Here is a 20396-nt window from a genome sequence, read left to right as displayed (position 1 = left end):
AAAAATTGTTTGAAAATAAACACTATGTTTATTTTTCCTCTAAGTAATGTTCTAATGATGTAATGTTCTAACCATTCTATTATGGTATCATTTTTGTCATTTTCAGTCACCTCAAACAACTTTCAAATGTTCTCATTTCCCGTATGCTTCATCTATTTAGAGAAGTATGTCATATTATTCCTTAAATGCTAATAATTTTAATACTTGGAAGATTTTCAAAAATTATAGCTGCATTTGAATTCATAGCAAACTTAAGAGTTAATTATTCCATTACTTAATTATTCCATTTACTGTTTAAAGTAACAGCAAACATTTGTAAACCAGGATACTCACTTCAATTTTCTACCTAAAGGAGCCATTCTCTTACCACGGGTAACTATTTCATAGCAAATAAAAATCATTTTTCTTAACTAACATCCAGTTGCTTTTCTTAAAGGCTCCTCTTTCTTCATCTTTACCAATAAACAAATGATTAGACTCTAATATTCAATAGGTGCAGCAGAGACTGTAGAATTCATCAATGTAAATCTAGTTCTGACATTACAACACTTACCAAAATCTCTTGGAACAGCTTAGACATTGGAACCCAAGAGTGTAGGGAGGGGGCCTCAAAGTAGGAATAGACAGTAGTGGATATAGCTAGTGGAATGCTTACAATTAACCACTACAATTTCAATCACTGTTATTGTAGGATCAGAAAGAGTCCTCAGTCACCAGGAAATAGATGGAAGTTTTGTCACTTCTGACAGGTATATTCTTAACACCCAAAAGAATTAAAATGTTATCAGCAGCCTGGCTCAGTAGTCCAGAACTGTAATCTCTGAAGTAAGGAGGCATCACAAAATTTAAAAAAAAGCAGGACACAAGGTGACCCTGTCTCCAAAATACAAACATACATGGTAACATATACAGAGTTTTGTGTATTTGCACACAAATTGAATAAAGGTTGATATACTTTGGGGAGAAGTCCAATGGTGAAACTACTCTGTACAATTGGTTGACAAAATAAATAACAGGAAGAAGAAACATATTCTGTGGGAATGGGCAAATAATGGGATATGAATGAAGGGAGAAAGGATGAACAAATACAGCCTTTATATTCAGTGTACGTTTTATGTAAAATTGAACTACATGAATGACTTGTTGGGAGGGGAAAGTGAGGATGAATGGTGGGAGGGGTGACAGTAATCAACACACATTATCCTTATAACCTGACTCGTGTCACTGTAATCTCTTTGTACAACTACTTAATATTTTTTGAAGTGTTAATCATTCCACAATCTAAAAGAAGACAAAGGAGACACGAGCATATTGCTCAGTTTTAATCAACAGTCAGTGCACATGGGCAAGTTTCTCACTTGTCAATGAATGTGAATACAAAGAAATTCTAAAATAATTTTCTAATGAAACCAGATATTGATTTGGTTCAATATTTATTTGAATAAGTACTTCAACAAATGACATAGTTTGTAGTAAAGAATGAATAAACCATACCCAGAGTTGTATAATTAAATTTATTCTCGAGAAATAGTTCTTCGGTTAAAATCATATCAAGTTTGATGACTAAAAACTCTTCAAAATAAAACAATTCTAGAATGTGTGCCTTCCATGTGTTTAATTCCAGGTCTGAATTTCAGAGAAATGTATCATCTAAATTAATGTGAGTATATAATTTTTAAACACAAAAAACCCTTTAATTGTAGATTTAAAATACAAGACAGGAGAAAAGTGGTAATGTAAATATGGGGCAGAGTGAGTGACTCACTACTAGAAACCGAGAGAGAGAGAGAGAGAGAGAGAGAGAGAGAGAGAGAGAGAGAGAGAGAGAGAGAGAGAGAGAGAGAAAGATAGTATGTAGGAATCATAACTAGGGTTTTAAAAATACCATCCATTTTAAAGAAAGCCAAACCAGGTGTCAGTGGCTCATATTTGTCAACTTAGCTATGTGGGAAGCTGAGATCTAAGGCTTGAGGTTTGGAGCTACCCTGAGCCAAGAAGTCTGCAAAACTTCATTTCTAGTTAACCAGCAAAATGCTAGGCTGGATGCTAAGTGGTATAGTGCCAGTCATGAGGAAGCAAACTGAGCATCAGTGTAAGGTTCTGAGTTTAAGCCCCACTATCAGTTTAAAAAAAAACAAATAAGGAAAGGATAAAGAGAATGGAAAAAGGAAAGGAAAAGAAAGTAAAGAGCTAAACTTGACATAATCCTATCGGGTTTAAGAAAAAGAATAAAAAGGGCTGGAAGCGTAGCTTAGTGGTCAAGTGTTTGCCTAGCATTAATGAAGCCCAGAACCACATACACAGAAAAACCCAGAAGGGGTGCTGTGGTTCAGATAGCAGAGTGTTAGCCTTGAGCAAAAAATGTCCAAGGACAGTGCCTAGGCCTTGAGTTCAAGCCCCAGGACTGGAAAAACAAAGAGAAAATAAAAATAAATTAAGCACATGCATAAATGTACAACGATGAGCAATTTGTGGTGAAATTCCACACTAGAAAAGTATTTGGGTTACATGCTCAATGATTTTTAGTTTGTAGCATCCATGGAAAAATGAACACTCAAAGTTATCTTCTCTTTTCTTCAAGGGATTTCTTTCTTCCTTTTTTTCCTTACACATCCTTACACATCCTGCCTTAAACTAACATCTTTCATGTATACCAAATGATAATCTAGGTTGCTTGCCCTTAGGTCGAACTGAAGAAGCGATAAGGAATACATACTTTCAGGTCACATATTTTTACCAATATTATTTATGCTAGGAAAATCTCACCTGGATGTCATCCATTCTTATGGAAGGAAATTCCGATGAGAAAATTATAATGCTACCAAATTGACATTGTTTATTTTAAATAGGGAATGAGGAAAAACAAGATGATTGGGAAGGGATGGGGTGAGGGAAAGGGGGACAAAAACGTGAACAGAGGTGTCAAGGATCGAGTAGTAATGCACCTGCTACCTGACGAATGTTATGAAGATAGACTCTTTATAGAGATACCAGTCTTCACTTCACCATGTCCTCCTTACCTGCTTTGCTGGAAACTTCCATCTCATTTTCCAGTCTTGGACTGTTCTCTGTTTTTCTTGGCTTTAGTGGAAGGCCCAGGACCTTTCCCTGTGTCTTTGGTGAAGGGAGATGCTGAGATGGTCCTGTCTTATTTAACCTTACATGTCTTTATCATCAGAAGCTACAGCTTTGTCATAGTTGCACTTGGCTAGTTTTTCAGGGAGCACATTAAGAATTACAGCCTCTTAGGGACCAGAAAAGTGACCCAGGTGTGCCTAGACTCCCCAAGGAGCCCCATTTATTATTGAGAAGGAAAAAAACCAAAGTCTCAGAAATTTCCTCCCATCACTTTTTAAAGTCCTAAGAAAAAGAAGACATAAATAATTTCTTCAGTCCTTTGATGATATATTAGTTGATCAAAACATTTAACTTAAAGGAACCCAAGGAACAGATCAGATTATAGGAAATGAATAGAACTTTCCTTTTTAAGAAGGACTTCTTTTCGCTCTTCTTTAGGTAACTTGCTCTCCATCTAACCTATACTTCTACTAGTCCACACTTTTTTCGTGAGTGCTGAAAAAGTAAATATTCAAATTTACTGGAAATTTTCTTTTAGTTGAGCACCGCATGATGATGATGATGATGATGATGATGATGATGATGATGATGACTTAAGTATCTTATTCCATTGTGGGGAAAGAGACATTCAATCCTCTCCCTCTAAGAAAAAGGATCTCAGACTTCTTATAAGGAACCAATGGAGGCAAAAGTTACATAGCTTTAAGTTTTAACATATGATATTTTTGAAGACAGTGCTAAAGATAAACAGAAATTGATGGAAACTAAGTTCTGGAGAGGTATATTCCTGTATGTGAAGAAGATATTTTCCCTTTATATTGACTTCCTTTTCAGAAAAGATTTCATGTGCAAAAGAGGCAAACTCAAAAGAGTTTGTAGATGGGCCTTATAAATACGGTCAGAGTGATGAAAATGTACACAGTGTTTCAGGTAGGCCCTTTCTTGCCATTCTTAGACTTGATAAAACTAGAGAGAAGCGTTTACCAAAACTCAGCAAAGGAGCATGTGAGGGGAGTTTTCCCTTTGCACAGGGAAAGGAGAGTACCAGGAAGAGCTTCCACAGTGAGGGGCGAGGGGAATACACAGTTTTGCTGCATGATAGTCTGTATCACAATTTCCTTTTATGAGTGATTCCAAGTAGAAACCAGAGAGAACAAGAGAACCTGCATATGATGTCTCTGAAAAATACACAAACAATCTGAAAAAATAATTCAAACATGCTGTTTTCCCTGACACTGGCCTGGTCTTCACATCTCCATGTTAATTAGTCAGTGGCTTTACCAGGAGCCACAGCCATCACTGTCAACCACCTGTAACAAATTCAGGATTGAGATGATAATGTTACAGTGGAGGGCATCAAAGAAAGTCTGTACCAGTGAGGGAAATAAATAAAATTTATTTTTTGGTACTTTCACAAGAGGGGGTATGTGTAAAGGTGAACATACAAACTTTATTCTTAGGATAAGGTATAAATGAATTCTAGTTCTCACAGATATTTAGTGGATGATGACTTACATTAGTGAATTAACTAAATTTTATTTGCAATTGCTGTTACTTTTTCTGAGGTCATTAATTGTTAAAAAGGAGAGCTATTTAGAAAGTCAATATTACTAACAAGCATAGAGAGGACTTTATTTGTTGAGAAAAAAGTGTATTATAATCAAATAAAAATGTCCAAATAATTTTTGAATATTTTTATTATGAACTTGCTGTATGAAGGCGTTGCCATCAAACAAAGCAGTTTATAAATACAGTGCATCTGGATCATGTCACCCTTGCAACATCCTTATTTACTCCTTCCATAAAACTCAATCCTCACTTTCTTAATTTTTAGGATAAGTATTAAAACTGTGGTTACTTAACAAAGTAGTTTATGAGTAAAATACATTTTAATCTGTGTCAAAGTCCTGTTATTTTATGCCTTGGAAGAACTCTGTGGCACAATTTAAAGTTCATAATGGAGAAGCAAAAGATCTTAGTGACAACACTGGATTTATTGTTTAGTTTGTGATATTGAGACAAACAACTAAAGTAACTAGATCTCATTTTAGATTGTAATATATAGAACTAAGCACAAACATTTCTAGAACTTAGAATATAAATTCTATTCTCCTTTAGACTTTAAGTCTTTAAGTTTCTCTTAATAGGCACAACTATCCAAAGTTCTTCTTTATCCTCTCATGTTTGAGTTGTAAACCATTATCTCTTCTCAGGTTGGATTATGTCACTTGTTTCAGAATTTGATGCAAAAAATATCTAAGAATCTCAAAAAGTATTATTTCCCACCTCTTTCTTACATTGTAGCATCACTCTGCAATCTGAATATAGTAGAGACAGGACTTTTGAAGGCTATAAACTGAATTATTGGTACTAAAAGGGTTAAAGCCACTGCCTCCTATTTCCTCCTATTTAACCTGGGGCTTTATGTCTCTAAGGACTAGAATCAGCTTTATTAATCCAACTTGATTCTAATCCCCAAGAAAAGAATGGCCACTCATGGTAAGAAAAACTCTTGTATCAAGTATACGAGACCTGGGAATAATAAAGTAAGTGAGCAGAAATAAGAAAACTGAGAAAGGAGTATGAGAAAGCAAAGAGTAATTAAGATAGCAAATGTTTGAGGAAACCCAGAAGCTGGTTCAGGAAAGGTGAGGTACTCAGCTATGGTTAATGACATAATTTTACCAAAATATTATTATTGTTCATGTTCATGTTTGTAGCTTGCAAGTTAGACTCCTGTTTTTCGGGTAGACAGTCTTATTAAGAGCTTCTGGATTAAATGTTCTGTGTCAATGTCCAAATTGCTTACATGGAATCAAGGGCTATTTTCAGATATAATTGAGAAATTTCAGAATGAGATTGGCATTTCACTAGATGATGTGGAAGATCCCGTGCCAACCGTTATTTTAGTGTTTCTAAATGACTCCATTATTACAACTCAGAAGGTTTTAATCCCACTTACCAAGTCCTTTAGACCGTCAACTATATAAACTATAAACCTGCCAAATTCCATCCTCCAGGTTGAAGGTAATCAACATCATAAGTCCCTATGGACGAAGGTGAGGCTATAGGATATGCGTGTTCAAAATCAAGCAGTGCTTCCATAGAAAAGGATGTTGAATACTATGAGTTCACTCACTGTTGAACACATCTGTTTTAAAGCGCATGTGTCTGTTGTGGGAGCCCCAGGACAGTAAGGCAGCTGCTGACATTCACAGCCCACTGAAGTGCCCAAAGATCTTGGTCCTTGTCTAGTTAGCACTTGTCGTTCCAAATTGAAAACATTTCTAGGAAAGGTGATTGGGAGGGGTGAAGAGAGGGGAAGTGGGAGAAAAACATGAGAAGGGGTATCAATGTGTGAGAAGTAATGCACCTACTACCTGGAAAATGTAACTGTTACCCCTCTATACATTATCCCAACAATAAAGAATAAAATTAAATTAAAAAAAGAAAAAAAACATGGGAAAGGGTATCAATTTTCAAGAAGTAATGTACCCATCACCTGGAGAATATAACCCTAATCCCACTATACGTTACCCTGACAATAAAGTACAATGAAAAATGACACCAGATAGAATGGAAACCACCTAGGGTGGGCAGAGGATAGAGAAAAAGATTAAGAAGGAAATTTTTTCCCTGGCTCTGTTCAATCTTCCAATGAAATTGATTCAAAATGGATAATTCTCACTATCAACATAGATTACTTTGTAAGAGGACAGTTCTTGCTATTTTTTTCCATAACAGACCATGAAGAGTCCATTTCTTCTATTGTCATGAATTTGTAGCAGATGCTGGCAGTGGGCTGAGAGTGGTAGCATTTTTTGTCACTATGCATAAGGATCTATTTATCTTCATATGATAATATTCATTTTTAAAAAATGACCTGCTTTATTTTTTAAATGCTGTTAAATTGTGGAGTTTTTTTTCAGTTGTTGCAGGAAGCATCTTTCATACATATAGAAAAAAAATTTTTTTCCATAGTCAAAAAATGCTTATGCTGGGTGCTAGTGGCTCATGACTATGATCTCAGATGCTCAGAAAGTTAAGAGAGAAGCCAGTCTAGGCAGAAAAGTCAGTGAGACTCTTATTTCCAGAAGCCAGAAGCAGAGTTGTGGTTCAAGCAGTAGAATGCTACCATTCAATGAAAAATCTAAATGGCAACAACACAGCCCTGAGTTCAACCTCCAATACTGGCACCAAAAAAGAAAAATACCGAAACAACAAAAAATGTGTGCAACACTGGAATCAGAATATAATGTAGGCTGATATGACTGGAGAGCCAGAGAAATACTATCAAGAAGGAGACAGTAAACAATTTAGTCCTTAAACGTTGAAAAAAATCATTGACAATTATGTTTCGCATCAACTGCAGGGCCACATAACTCAATTAGACCTCATATTTTATATCTTCTTAGACCTGAAGGACAAAGGATACAAAAATCAAAGAAATGGTCAGAGCTAACCAGGCAGTGAAGTGGAAAAGAAAAAGATTTCTGTATTTTGATCATAAGTAACACTATAAAGGAATGAACATAAAGAAGGGATGAGAAATGGTAAGAGATGGCAAGAATAAACATAGAGGCTCAGGGTCAGGGCAACGAGATTTGGGATGACTACGAGGTTGACAGAGGGAGTAAGATGGTGGGAAAATGGGGACATTGATTTACACAATACGTGGATAGAATTTAATAATGTAAGGAATCAGGGAATCTGTATTTATCTTGGAATTTACATGTTCAAATTCTTGTTTATCGATGTTTCATTTCCTAGAAAAATTGTAACTATAAAACAAATACCTAGGGTTTACTTATTGAGACTTAGGAGACTGAGAGTGAATCGACATTTTCCAACAATGCAAATCATATGAGAAAATACTAATATATGTTCTTATGGTGGGGCATAATCTATCTCAGGGGTTGCTAATTCATGTATCATCAGTTTCTTCGCAAGTGTTGTAAAAGTAGGATTGTGAAGAACAGCTTATCTTTCATAATACAAGGTGTTTCTCCTGACCAAAAAGGAATAAGTTTGAATCTATGAGTCAGATGTGATGATCCTGGTTAAAGAGGTACTTTACCAAATTGACAAATAAAAAAAAAACCACCAGCAATGAATGGGAGAAGATGAAGCAGGAATGAGTAGATGAGTGAGTGATTTGAGGTAAGCCTATGAAAGATTTTTCTTTCTTTCTCTTACTCATTCCCTCTCCACCTAGAAGCAGATAGGTTCTCACTAAAGTGTGACTGTGGAGCTGGACTGTGGTCAAATCATCCACAGTATGGCAGCCTCAAACTCCAGCAGTGCTCTGGCCTCTACCTTCTATCTCACCGGAATCCCTGGCTATGAACAATATCACCACTGGATTTCCATCCCATTCTGCTTCCTCTATCTGGTTGGCATAACAGGCAACTGCCTGATTCTGCACATTGTCCGGACAGATCCCAGGCTCCACGAGCCCATGTACTACTTCCTTGCCATGCTCTCTCTCACAGACATGGCCATGTCTCTGACCCCAATGATATCACTTTTTCGCGTGCTGTGGTCCATTTCCAGGGAGATCCCCTTCAGTGTCTGTGTGGTCCAAATGTTCTTGATTCACACTTTTTCCTTCACTGAGTCATCTGTGCTCTTGGCCATGGCTCTTGACAGGTACGTGGCTATCTGCCACCCCCTGCGGTATGCTACCATCCTCACCCCAAAACTGATTGCCCGGATTGGAATTACAGCTTTGCTTCGAAGTGCTATTCCACTAATTCCACTTCTAGCCCGTCTGGCTTTTTTTCCATTCTGTCAGTCCCATGTCCTATCTCACTCGTACTGTCTACCAGGACATTATTCGCCTTGCTTGTGCTGACATCAGATTTAATGTAATTTATGGGATGATTGTGATTACTATGCTGTGGGGAATGGACTCTCTGGGTATTTTAGTATCTTACATTTTCATCCTCCACTCAGTGTTAAGAATCGCCTCCCAGGAGGGGAGGCTGAAGGCACTTAACACATGTGCATCCCACATCTGTGCTGTGCTCATTCTGTATGTGCCCATGATCGGGTTATCTATTGTCCATCGCTTTGCCAAGCATTCATCTCCCTTTGTTCACATCTTTATGGCTCACAGCTATTTAATGGTGTCACCAGTGCTCAACCCAATCATATACAGTGTGAAGAACAAGCAGATTCGTCAAGGAGTCCTTCACCTGATTTCCTCCTGGAAAATACGTTCCACTTTGTTGTAGGCATGTCTTGAGAAAGCTATGGATGACACCAGTGCTTTAACTATTGGTCACCAACAAAAGACTAATCAAGAAGTAGAAGTAGGGCCCACCAACCACCATAAAGAGGCTGTGAATAATAGTGGTGGCATCTACTGGGACAAGAGAGCTTGACCCAGCGTAGGTGTCATAAATTGCAGAGGAGTATTTTGGAAATCACTTACACTCTTTCTAAGTTGAGCCTTTATCACAATACTACACATCGTGTTTTGAAATTACAACTTTAATTGTTTAATATTCTGTAATAATTGTCATAAGTTCATATGCTATGTTTTATTCTTTAATGACTTGGGTTTAATATATAAATGCTAAAATCTTACCTTGATAGAAAATCATATTGTGATTCAGAAATTTATAAACTGTCATGATGTATGAGAAGAAGCTTTTGAAAATGACAATCTTGCCAAGAGCTATCTACAAATTCAACGCAATACCCATCAACATCCCAATGTCATTCTTTAAAGAAATAGAAGAGGCAATCCAAAATTTCATATGGAATAATAAAAGACCCCGTATAGCAAGAACACTTCTTAGCAGAAAGAACAGCTTTTAAAGTTTTATATGCCATCTTCACCCCTCTTCTGGAGAAGTTTAGCTTCTTCAGGAATCGAAAGCAACAATCTTCATACATAAGGTTTGGAAATATTTTTAACTTCATAGAAACTTAAAGCTGAAAATTTTGGAAACTCCCAGATATTATTATGAAGCCATTATTGGTAAAATATTGTTTTAACTTTTATTTTAGTATAACTTTGTGCAAACTATAGTGTAACTGAGATGTAAGTACCTACAAGTTAATGGTAGTATGAAATATGAAATCTAGATAATGTGCATCTGTGCCTTATACCAATATATGAGGATAAATATATCTTCAATTTTTATTGTGTGATGATTCTTAATTTGTAGATTGACACCATGTTAAATTGAAAAAAATAGATCAAGAAGAAAAATGCTTAGGAATACTTTGTGGTCCTTGTCTAGTTCTTGCTACTGCCTAGGACTTAATAACAGGCAATCTGTTTTCTCATATGTTACTCTAATTAGTAATTTACAGGATATAAATAAATTGTAATTGATTTACTATAAAACATCTCTCTTCAATTACTGATTGTAAAATTGCAAATAATCCAATCTTACAATAAAGAATGACCTCATAGAATGAGACTAAATGAAATGAAGTCTAGGATATGGAAGCAAGAGGTTTATCTTGTGTGATTGTTGTTTTTAATGTACTACTATGTTATTTCTCTTCTCTTTTTTTTTGCCCTTATGGTTAATCTCATGTTGCTACTGCATCTGACTTTGTTACCGGGTATGTTGTATGTATGTTTATTTGCTTTTTTGAAATAGAGAAGGGAAGGCGGAGAAACAAGATGATTGGGAGAAAATAGAGGGAGGGAAGGGGGGACAAAAACATAAGAAGGGGTATCAATGTGTGAGAAGTAATGCACCTACTATCTGGTGAATGTAAATGTAACCCCTTTATACGTTATCCTGAAAATAAAAGAAAAAATAAGGAATGACCTGTTTAGATATACATTTTAAAAATCCTGGATTGAACATCAAATCACATTTGGCACAATAAAATAAACCACACAAACATATAATTAGTTTCAGGCAGCTGAGATGAAAGTAAGGTGACATATATGAATATCAAAATAAGACAGAACTCATAATATAATGCATAATTACAATGAAATTGAATTTAAAAAGGATCTTGTGAGTATAAGTATTACCATCAATCATATCAATTATATATGATTATCTTTCAGATATGACCTTTAAATTCAGGATATAATTTAAATCTATAGGCATTTAACATATTGTAAGGGCTGTGCTCCAAAAGTCAATTGTGCTGCTTTAAAAGTACAGTTAAACTATGAGATTCTAAACTTCAATTTGTTTTTATTGTTAGGGTCATGTCTAGAGGGGTTACAGTTACGTTCGCCAGGTAGTGGGTGCACACACATTGCCACCCATCTCCCTCCCCCACCCCTCAACCATCTGGTTTTCCCCCTTCTCTTTCCTATTTCAAATTAACAGATAAACATATATACAATATACCAGATAACAAAGTCAGATACAATAACAATATGAGATTAACCATAAGTGGAAAAAAAGAAAAGAGACATAACATAGTATATCAAGAACAACAGTCACAAGATAAAGCTCTTGTTTCCATATCCTAGAGTTCCTTTCATTTAGTCTCATCCTATATGAACTTATTAAGTACCTAGGTTTTGAGCTATTGTAAACCTCTGCTAGGAGAGTCCTAGATGTGTACTAATTAATACAAATGAGGAAAACCAATGAGCCGATGTTTCTTTGGGTCTGGCTTATTTCACTTAATATGATTTTTTAACAGTCTTTCCCTTTCCTTACAAATGGGGCGATGTTATTCTTTCTGATGGCAGAATAGAATTCCATTATTTATAAGTATCACATAAACTTAAAATTTTTATGTACTGGTAAAACCATTTTAAATGATTATATACACTTTGATGATCAAACTTTTTAGTTATTAACAGGCTCTTATAAAGCATAGTTATAATTACTTTATATTCATAAAATGTACATCAACAAAGACACTTGGAAACATTTATTCAACATAGATATGGATGTTCAAAGGGTGAACAGATATTGCAGCGGTACTCACTAGACACTATGTTGAAAATGAAGTATACAACTTCTGGGTGGAAATGGGAGGGAAAAACGGAAGGAGAGAAAGGGAAAGGGTGACATTGTCCAAAAAGAAATGTTCTCATTATCTGTAATCCCTCTGTACACAATCTTTATAATAACAATTAAAACTGTTACAAGAATAAAAGAATGGAAACAAGAGCTACATAATGTGTGATTGTTGTTCTTAATGTACTATGCTATTTCTCATCTATTTTGTTGTCCCTTGGTTATTCTCATATTGTTACAGTATCTTACCTTGTTATCTGGTATATTGTATATATGTTTATTTGAAATAGGATAGGGAAGAGGGTAAAACAAGATGAGGGGAGGGAGTGGGGGAAGGAAAATGGGGACAAAATCATGAGAAGAGATATCAATGTATGTGAAGTAATGCACCTTCTATCTGGCGAATGTAACTGTAACCCTTCTATTAATTACAATAAAAAACTTAAAAGTATAAAAGAATCATTTATTCTCAAATTTAGGACACTTCTCAGCAAAGTTCATCTGCTGAAGAGATGAGCATTTATCTGACTATAAAGTAATTTATTCTTTACATCTTTAAGGGTTTGGTATTTTCTTCTACACACAGTTTTGACAAAGCATTTCATCATTCTATTCAGTCTTTTTGTTATTCATTATAATTAAGCAATAGAAACATTTTTAAACACAGTGTGGATGATTACATAACTATACACAGAATCCAGAAACAACCATTACAAGCAAAATGATGCCAATACATTTTACTCAAGACATTTGATTCTATTAATTCATTTTCCAGATCATGTTTAGGTTTTTTTAAGTTATGTTTGTGATATACATAATACAGTCTTTGTAGAAAGGAACTATTGTAGTTTTTTATTAATCTGGAAGTAAATGTTTTCTAGTTAAGAAAATGTATTTGAGTTCAGAAATTATGGCAAATAGGTTTGTAGATGATAATGTGTCAGGTACTCTGCAATTCGAATGATTGCTGGATGTGGGAAGAGGAAAAGCAGGAAACTATATACAAAGCAAAAACAAAAGTAAAATGAGTGCCTTCCCCCCACCCCAAATGGATGTGTTGGTGCTCATCTATGTATAGATCCAAGCACTTTAAGTATTGAGCCTAGAAGATTATGAAATCAAGACCATCCTGGGTTAGCTAGTCAATCAATCAATCAATCAATCAGTCAGTCAGTCAATCCATAAATCCAATGAATCCAGAGTAGTCAGACACTTCCAGTGAACATTTCCAGATGAACATTTCCTATTATTCAGAATTATACCAATGTGATTGCATGCATATTAATTCAGAACTTTATGTGACTGTACAGATCATGAATTAATCTAGGACTGTGATACTGTCTAGTTAGAGGGAGTTATGTTTATTTTCCTGACATCACTGGTTTTAAGATACAGCTGTGTCATGAATTTAGCACTGTTCTCCAGCAGTTGGGATCACTATGGTAGCTTATTTGGTTTTCTGTTTGGAATTTTAGTTATCCTTAGAGATTATCTTGTAAATCAGATTAGTTTTATGAAATAGCCTGTGCTTTATTAGTTTACTTAAAGTAAGCAAAGGCAATTACCAGAAAGGGAAATAAACAAGAATATTACACTAACAAATTAAAAAATATGAGGGAGATGTTTTCTGGAAAGTAAGGGAAACTTTTTATGAGAGGAAAGGAAAAGAAAGTATCATACAGATATATCATAAGGGATATAGCAGATATAAGGAATATATGAAGAAAAATGATTAATAGTTATTCAATTAAGTAAGAAGGTCATCTATTCATCTATTCAGCAATTACTTATGAAATCCTTCATATAGTCTGGATTTTGAGAACCTGAATTTACAAGTAATCCAGGACCTCACGAAAATTTCATTTTCTCTTGTCATTGGAAAATGGACATGGAAATAGCATTTGTATTGTTAAAAAAATAAATTAAATTCTGTACTCATTTACATGGGCATTCGACTGATGAATGTTGGTGCATTCCTTATTCATAACCTAAATTCTCTTTTGGCTTCCTGTACATTATTTTTCTTTTTCTGGTTCTGGGGCTTGAATTCGGGGGCCGGGGCTTTGTCCCTGAGCCTATCTGTGCTCAAGGATAGTGCTCTATCACTTGAGCCACAGTTCCATTTCCAGCTATTTTTCTGAGTAGTTTATTGGAAATAAGGGGCTTTGCCACCCTGGCTGGCTTTGAACAGTGATCCTCAGATCTCAGCCCCCTGAGTAGTTAGGATTACAAATGTGAGCTGCCCTGTTCATTCTATCTGTAAGGCAGCCGCATTTTAGTTCATCTGGGTTGACAGTGGAGACCCAGTACTCTCACCCTTATCTCTTTGGTCTTTATTCCATAAACAATCGGGTTCAGTGTAGGTGGCACGAGTAAATAGAGGTTTGCCAGGAGGATGAGGGTATGCCTGGGCACACGGTGCCCAAAGCGATGGGTAAAGAAAGAAAAGAAAGCCAAAGTGTAGAATATCAAGAGGACACATATGTGAGCGCCACAGGTTCCGAAGGCCTTGGTCCTGGCCTCCTTTGAGGGCAACTGCAGGACTGTTCTCAAGATCAGCCAGTAGGAGAGGAAGATGAGGACAAAGTCCAGCCCCGTGGTGAGGAGGGCAGCGCTGAGTCCATAAATGCTATTCAGGGCGATGCTGTTGCAGGCCAACTTGGCAATGCCCATGTTCTCACAGTACGTGTGGTGGATGACATTGCTTCGGCAGAAGTGCAGCCGAAGAATGAGAAGGACCCCAGGGGTGACAACAATGATACTGCGGGCCACCAGACTGAGGCCCACTTTACTAATGAGAGAGCCCGAGAGCAGGGTTGCGTAGTGCAGTGGGGTACAGATAGCCACATAGCGATCGAAGGCCATGGCCAGCAGAACAGCAGATTCGGAGAGGAACAGAGCATGGACGAAGAACATCTGTGTGAGGCAGGCAGCAAAGGGAGTGAGGGCAGGGCCCTTCCAGAAGATGAGAAGCATTTGGGGCACCGTGACGGTGCACAAGAGGACATCGTTGAGTGCCAGCATGGCCAAGAAGAGATACATGGGTTGATGGAGCTGTCGGTCACAGGCTACCACAGCTGTAACGAGGACGTTGCCCGTCACAGCCAAGAGGTACATGAAGCTGAAGGGGATGGAAATCCAAATCTGGGCATCTTCTAGTCCTGGAAGGCCGGTTAGCAGGAAGGAAGGGTGCTGAGCTGTGGTGTGGTTGAGTGCTGTAACAGAGAGGCCATTAGAGGGACTGTAGGAAAACAGAAAATACATAGAAGAAATATGAGTAGAGAATCCCCCCAGGCGAATCGTATCTTAATGATTACTTTGGGTATGAGGGAGGATTGGGTCATGACTAAAATGTTCTCAGGTAAGTACTTATTTGTAATTTTGTGTTGTTCTCTTTAAGTCGTTGTACAGAGGGGCTTCATTTCATCATGCCATTTTATGGGTTCAATGCATCATGATCAGTTACATCGATCTAAGCTTTTAATTCACTAAGGGATGTGTGGTGAAATCATGTTTTGTTTGGAAATGTGTGCATCATAACTGTACATCCTCTCTACATGATAATAAAAAATAAAAAGAAAATGTGTGCATCAGAAAAATAAAGAGTTGAATTATGTGTCTGTTTTTGACTCTGCATTTGATGACTGGATAATAAATAATAAATTACAAAAGCACCTTTTCGCTCTTTATTTTGTCCATATATATATATATATATTAGAAAACTGAAGAGAAAGTTCCATTTTTCTGTAGACAAGAGGATGAAAGAAGAGTTATGGGGCCCTCTGACTTGGGTGGAAGCAGCATGAAGACGTCCATTCCTGCATCCTGCCCTAAATTTGCCTTTTGCTCGGAATTTGCTCTTTTGGCCTAAATTTTCTACTACAAATGGAAAATATCTATCTATTTATCTCACATTTAAGTCTTCAATGACAATATCTGAATAATTGAATATACTTGAAATTTAAAGTTCTGTGAAAAGCTTTATTACTTAACTTTTAGTTAAATAAACATCCATTACCTAACAACAGTCTCATTCATTAAACAGAGCTAAGCAGACAAACATTCAAAAGAAACTATATCACCACTCACAACAATACTTATCCACAGTAAATAAACAATCTATACTATAATCCAGCCATCCCTAATCAATTTATGAATGATCTTTTTATAGTATAGCATGTGGACATTTTCAGATCTAGCAAGAGAATGAAATCAAATTTTATCAACTGTTTTTCATGGGAATTGTTCTTATCTTTAGAACGTTAAGAATTATTTAAAAAATGGATTTTCCATAAACTATCCTACGTGTAGGGCTGGGAGTTTGCCTAGTAGTAGAGTGCTTACCTAGCATGTGCGAAGACCTGGGTTCAATTCCTTGGTGCCACACACATAGAAAAAAGCCAGAAATGGTGCTGAGGCTCAAGTGGTAAAGCTCTCGCCTTGAGAAAGCCCAAGGACAGCACCCAGGCCATGAGTTCAAGGCCCAGGTCTGGCAAAAATTATATTCTAAGTCTACATAATTATCTTTTCAATTATATGTCATTATTTCAGTTTGTCAAGTTCATAATCAAAAGCAGCAGTGTTAGCAGACAATGTGTGTGTTTCTTCACATGTTCTGGTTGCAACTCTTAGGAGTGTTAATCATGGAGAACAAATGTAATTAAATGCAGAAATAGCTGCCAAGATCAGACCTGCACCAGCTCTACTATGTGTGATGGGGCTGTCACATTACCATGTGGATGTGAAATTACAAATAAAGATACTACTCAGCATGGGCATTAAGTGAAATTCTTTTCAGATAGTATCAGTTTTTAGCAAAGATGTAAGGCACAAGATCACATTATCAACCCAATATTCTATATTTATCCTGCTACCCTCACACTGTATTAATTATCCTAACAATCTTTCTCTCTCTTTCTATGCTCAGGTGAGGACAAAGGTATAAAATTTCGGGTCTAAGAGCAGACATAGCATACTTTAAAATATATGATACCTAATTATACATGCATGTTTAAGTTCATATGCATATATGCACAAACAAGTAAAGTTTGATAGATATAGTGGAGGATTGCGATGGCATAACCTGCTTGAAAAATGAATTTCATTAAACAACTTTAACAAGTGAAAATCTAGCCAGTTAACTTGAGGGTGTGGGTGAGGTTGGGAGAATGGGCGAAAATGATGAAAGTTGTAATTATGAATGAAGATGACTTGTGCTCAAAACCAGACTCTAGAATTGGAATCCCTTTGTATAACTATTTAAGGATAATAAGAATAATAAAAAATATTCTAAACAGTGAGGAAAAGAGCTATAATCACAAATGTATTAGATTCTTGACTAAAAAATTGCCTTGTTCATTGGGTTATTTCCTTTACAGTGCCTGGCTTTGCTGTATAGCAATGTCAGATATTTAAAAGCATTTTTGTTACAAGTCCTGGGCTTTTAGCTGAGGGCCTAAGCACTGTCCTTGGGCTTTCTCAAGGCTAGAGCTCTACCACTTCAGCCTCAGCACCACTTCCTGCTTTTGTCTATGTATGTGTTACCAAGGAATCGAACCCGAGTCTTCATGCATGATAGGCAAGCACTCTACCACTAGGCCAAACCTCCAGCCCCAATTAAGCGCATTTTTAAATAAATAAAAATCAAATATCAAGAGAGAAACACAATACAACCAAAATATTAAATAATAATAACTGCAAATATTTATCAAGTTGTTTACAATGTAGCAAATATACTATTTTAAACCAATTTTTTTAGAACTTCACATGTTTGACACAAAAGATGGCAACTACAGAATGAAACACACTGGTACATTTACTGTTCTCCCAGAATGTAAGATAAATCATTTTTAAATTCATAAATGTGAACATCAGTTCCCACAGTTTCAATTACTTAAAGGATTTAAGTTACCTTGTGGATGCATTGCTTTTCTAAATCATAATTAGTATACAAAAGTAGACCTTCAATTTTCCTTCACACCTTCTGTGATATTCATGAGTTAGTTGAAAGAATCATGTTTTGCTGCAAAGTTCAGTGGAGGCAGTTTTATGGCCTCATCTGTATTGTAGAGTGATATTTATAACAAGCCAGGGGAGTATCCCTAAGTGGGAGGTCTTTTGAGAATTTTCTGAGCTTGGTGACTATTTTCATAGCATGAAGTCCTACAGCAGGATTTGAATTAGCTGACATGAATGTCTTTCAGGATTTTCAATATTTTCTCATTTTGAAGTGTAGCAGTTCCATCTAAGAGTCTCCAAGCAATGTATTTTCATGTATTTCTTACAGAATATAAAAATGAGATTTGTTATGGCTTGCCATTTCTGAGATACTAACATTTTCTGTGACAACTACTGAGGCTACTTAAATTTATTTGCAGAAATCAAAAGCTGGCATTTAGTGACACATTATGTAGTGGGAACAGTATAATGGAGAACTTACAAGGCTCTTAATTTGAAATTAAGTTCTTATTTTAAAAATCAATAGATTATTAACATTATTGAACCAGGTGTAGATTTACATAAAATTAAGCAAGCAATAAGGAGAAGTTACATGGGAAAAAAACAGGCATATGTAATTGGAAATTCACAATTAAAAAATACATTTAAATTGGATTCTGTCACCTCAGACATACAATCATTCTCTTTTTAGCAACATGAACAATTTCCAGTACATGAATTACAGTTACATGTAGATATTTCACAGGGATTTTCATTTTAATGTGCTTTGAGTTAATAAAAGAATTTATTATTTATGGACTTATTAATCTTAGAAGATAAAACTAGTCAAATTAATTTTATTAAGTAGTTTTTCAAAGAGGTCGGTTTCATGTCAGGTTATGAGTACAATGTATTGGAGAAATATTTCTAAGCCTATATTTTTGGCTTGCATATTATTATAAGTTAAAACCATTTTATTTTGGGAGAAATATGCTTTGTAATCTACATAGACACAGACACAGACACACACACACATATACATATATACTAGATAGATCCACCTTAATATGCATTACACACATATAAATAAACATCTTCCTGGAAAAAATACTTACCTTATTTGAATAAAAATGAAGCAATTCTCCATACATCACTAGGCACAGGCAAACTATACTTGAAAAATCCAACATTATAAAAGATCTCTAGGGCTAGGAGTATTGCCTAATGGTAGAGTGCTTGCCTAGTGTGCATGAAGTCCTGAGTTCAAGTCTACAGTACCACATACAAAGAAAAATCCAGAAGAGGTACAGTGGCTCAAGTGTTAGAGCTCTAGCTGCTAGAAAGCCCAAGGACAGTGTCCAGACCCTGAGTTTAAGCCTCAGGACTGGAAAAAAAAAAACCTCTAAATTCAACATTTAAAGAACTGTGTGATTTCTTTTGTTTCTGTTTTTCCATTTAGAGTGTTTTGCTTGTAATTCCTTTAATGTACTTTGTTCCCCTGAAAAAAATAACAACTTTGTTTTTTTCTCTAAAAGCATATTGTATTTCTATCAGTATCAGAAAAAGAAAAGTACTAAACATCTAAACCCTATATATTTAGTCTTAGTTCTATTATTATTTTAATATGCTATTTATTCCCCCATATTTATTAATAGATATATGGCAATATTGATTCAAATTTGAGCATGCTATTCTGAGATTCTTGTAAACTATTTCTAACATCTCTCTGTAACATCAAGTAAACCAGAAAAATAAAACAAAACATAACAAAGGAAGGTAGGATGACTAACACAATAGGATTTTAGGACACAGAAATCTTCACTAATTTTCTTGCTTGTTCTTTAAGTTTTTTTCCCTAAATATCCTTACATTACTTAGGTGCAATTTCTCAAGGCATAATTATCAATTATTTGGTATACCTACTTTCAAACTTCTTTATCAAAAGCATATTGAAGGCTCATGCCTGTAATCCTAGCTACTCAGGAGGCAGCTGAGATTTGAGGGTTGTGGTTTGAAGGCAGTCCATGAGACTCTTAGAGCTAATAAACTATTCAAAAAATTCAAAAGTGGTGCTGTGGCTCAAGTGGTAGTGCTTGCCTTGAGCAAAAAGAAGTTCAGAAACAGATCCCCGGCCCACAAGTCCTAGGACTGGCAAATTACTTACTTACTTACTTAATTAATTAATAATACTAAAATTCCTAGTTGATGCAGTCAGACAAGAAATGAAATCAAATACAGTTTGGGAAGAAATCAAGCTCGTTATGTTGAAGATATTTTACTCTAAAAATCAGTTTAAGCTAGAAACTTCCTGTGATGCCTTCTCAGCCCTTTTCAACCCACTGTACGCAGTGGGCCATCCTTGTCTATCATCCAATCTACAAAGAGACAGATTGGGAAGATAGTATTGTATGATGGAAAATT

The 20396-nt window shown here is 35.9% G+C and overlaps 1 protein-coding gene and 1 pseudogene across 1 annotated transcript; one reads left to right on the top strand and one right to left on the bottom strand.

The window, feature by feature from the left end:
• Window positions 1-8356: 8356 nt before the first annotated feature.
• Window positions 8357-9314, top strand: LOC150053378 (olfactory receptor 51G2-like; annotated as a pseudogene).
• Window positions 9315-14318: 5004 nt separating this feature from the next.
• Window positions 14319-15239, bottom strand: LOC150053377 (olfactory receptor 52D1-like). Its single transcript, XM_090349059.1, has one exon. The coding sequence runs from the start codon at window positions 15153-15155 to the stop codon at window positions 14319-14321; it is 837 nt and encodes a 278-aa protein (XP_090205185.1). The 5' UTR covers window positions 15156-15239.
• Between the last annotated feature and the right edge of the window lie 5157 nt (window positions 15240-20396).

The sequence above is a fragment of the Megascapheus bottae genome, chromosome 16 (genome assembly GCF_031878675.1).
Source record: "Megascapheus bottae isolate mThoBot1 chromosome 16, mThoBot2.hap1, whole genome shotgun sequence".
Classification (NCBI taxonomy): domain Eukaryota; kingdom Metazoa; phylum Chordata; class Mammalia; order Rodentia; family Geomyidae; genus Megascapheus; species Megascapheus bottae.
Note: the sequence above shows the minus strand (reverse complement) of the source record. Positions and strands in the feature narration are given on the sequence as shown.

What these genes read in the sequence shown, in the direction of transcription:
- LOC150053377 (XM_090349059.1), bottom strand. Translation starts at nt 15,155, where the DNA reads ATGTACCTCTTGGCTGTGACGGGCAACGTCCTCGTTACAGCTGTGGTA.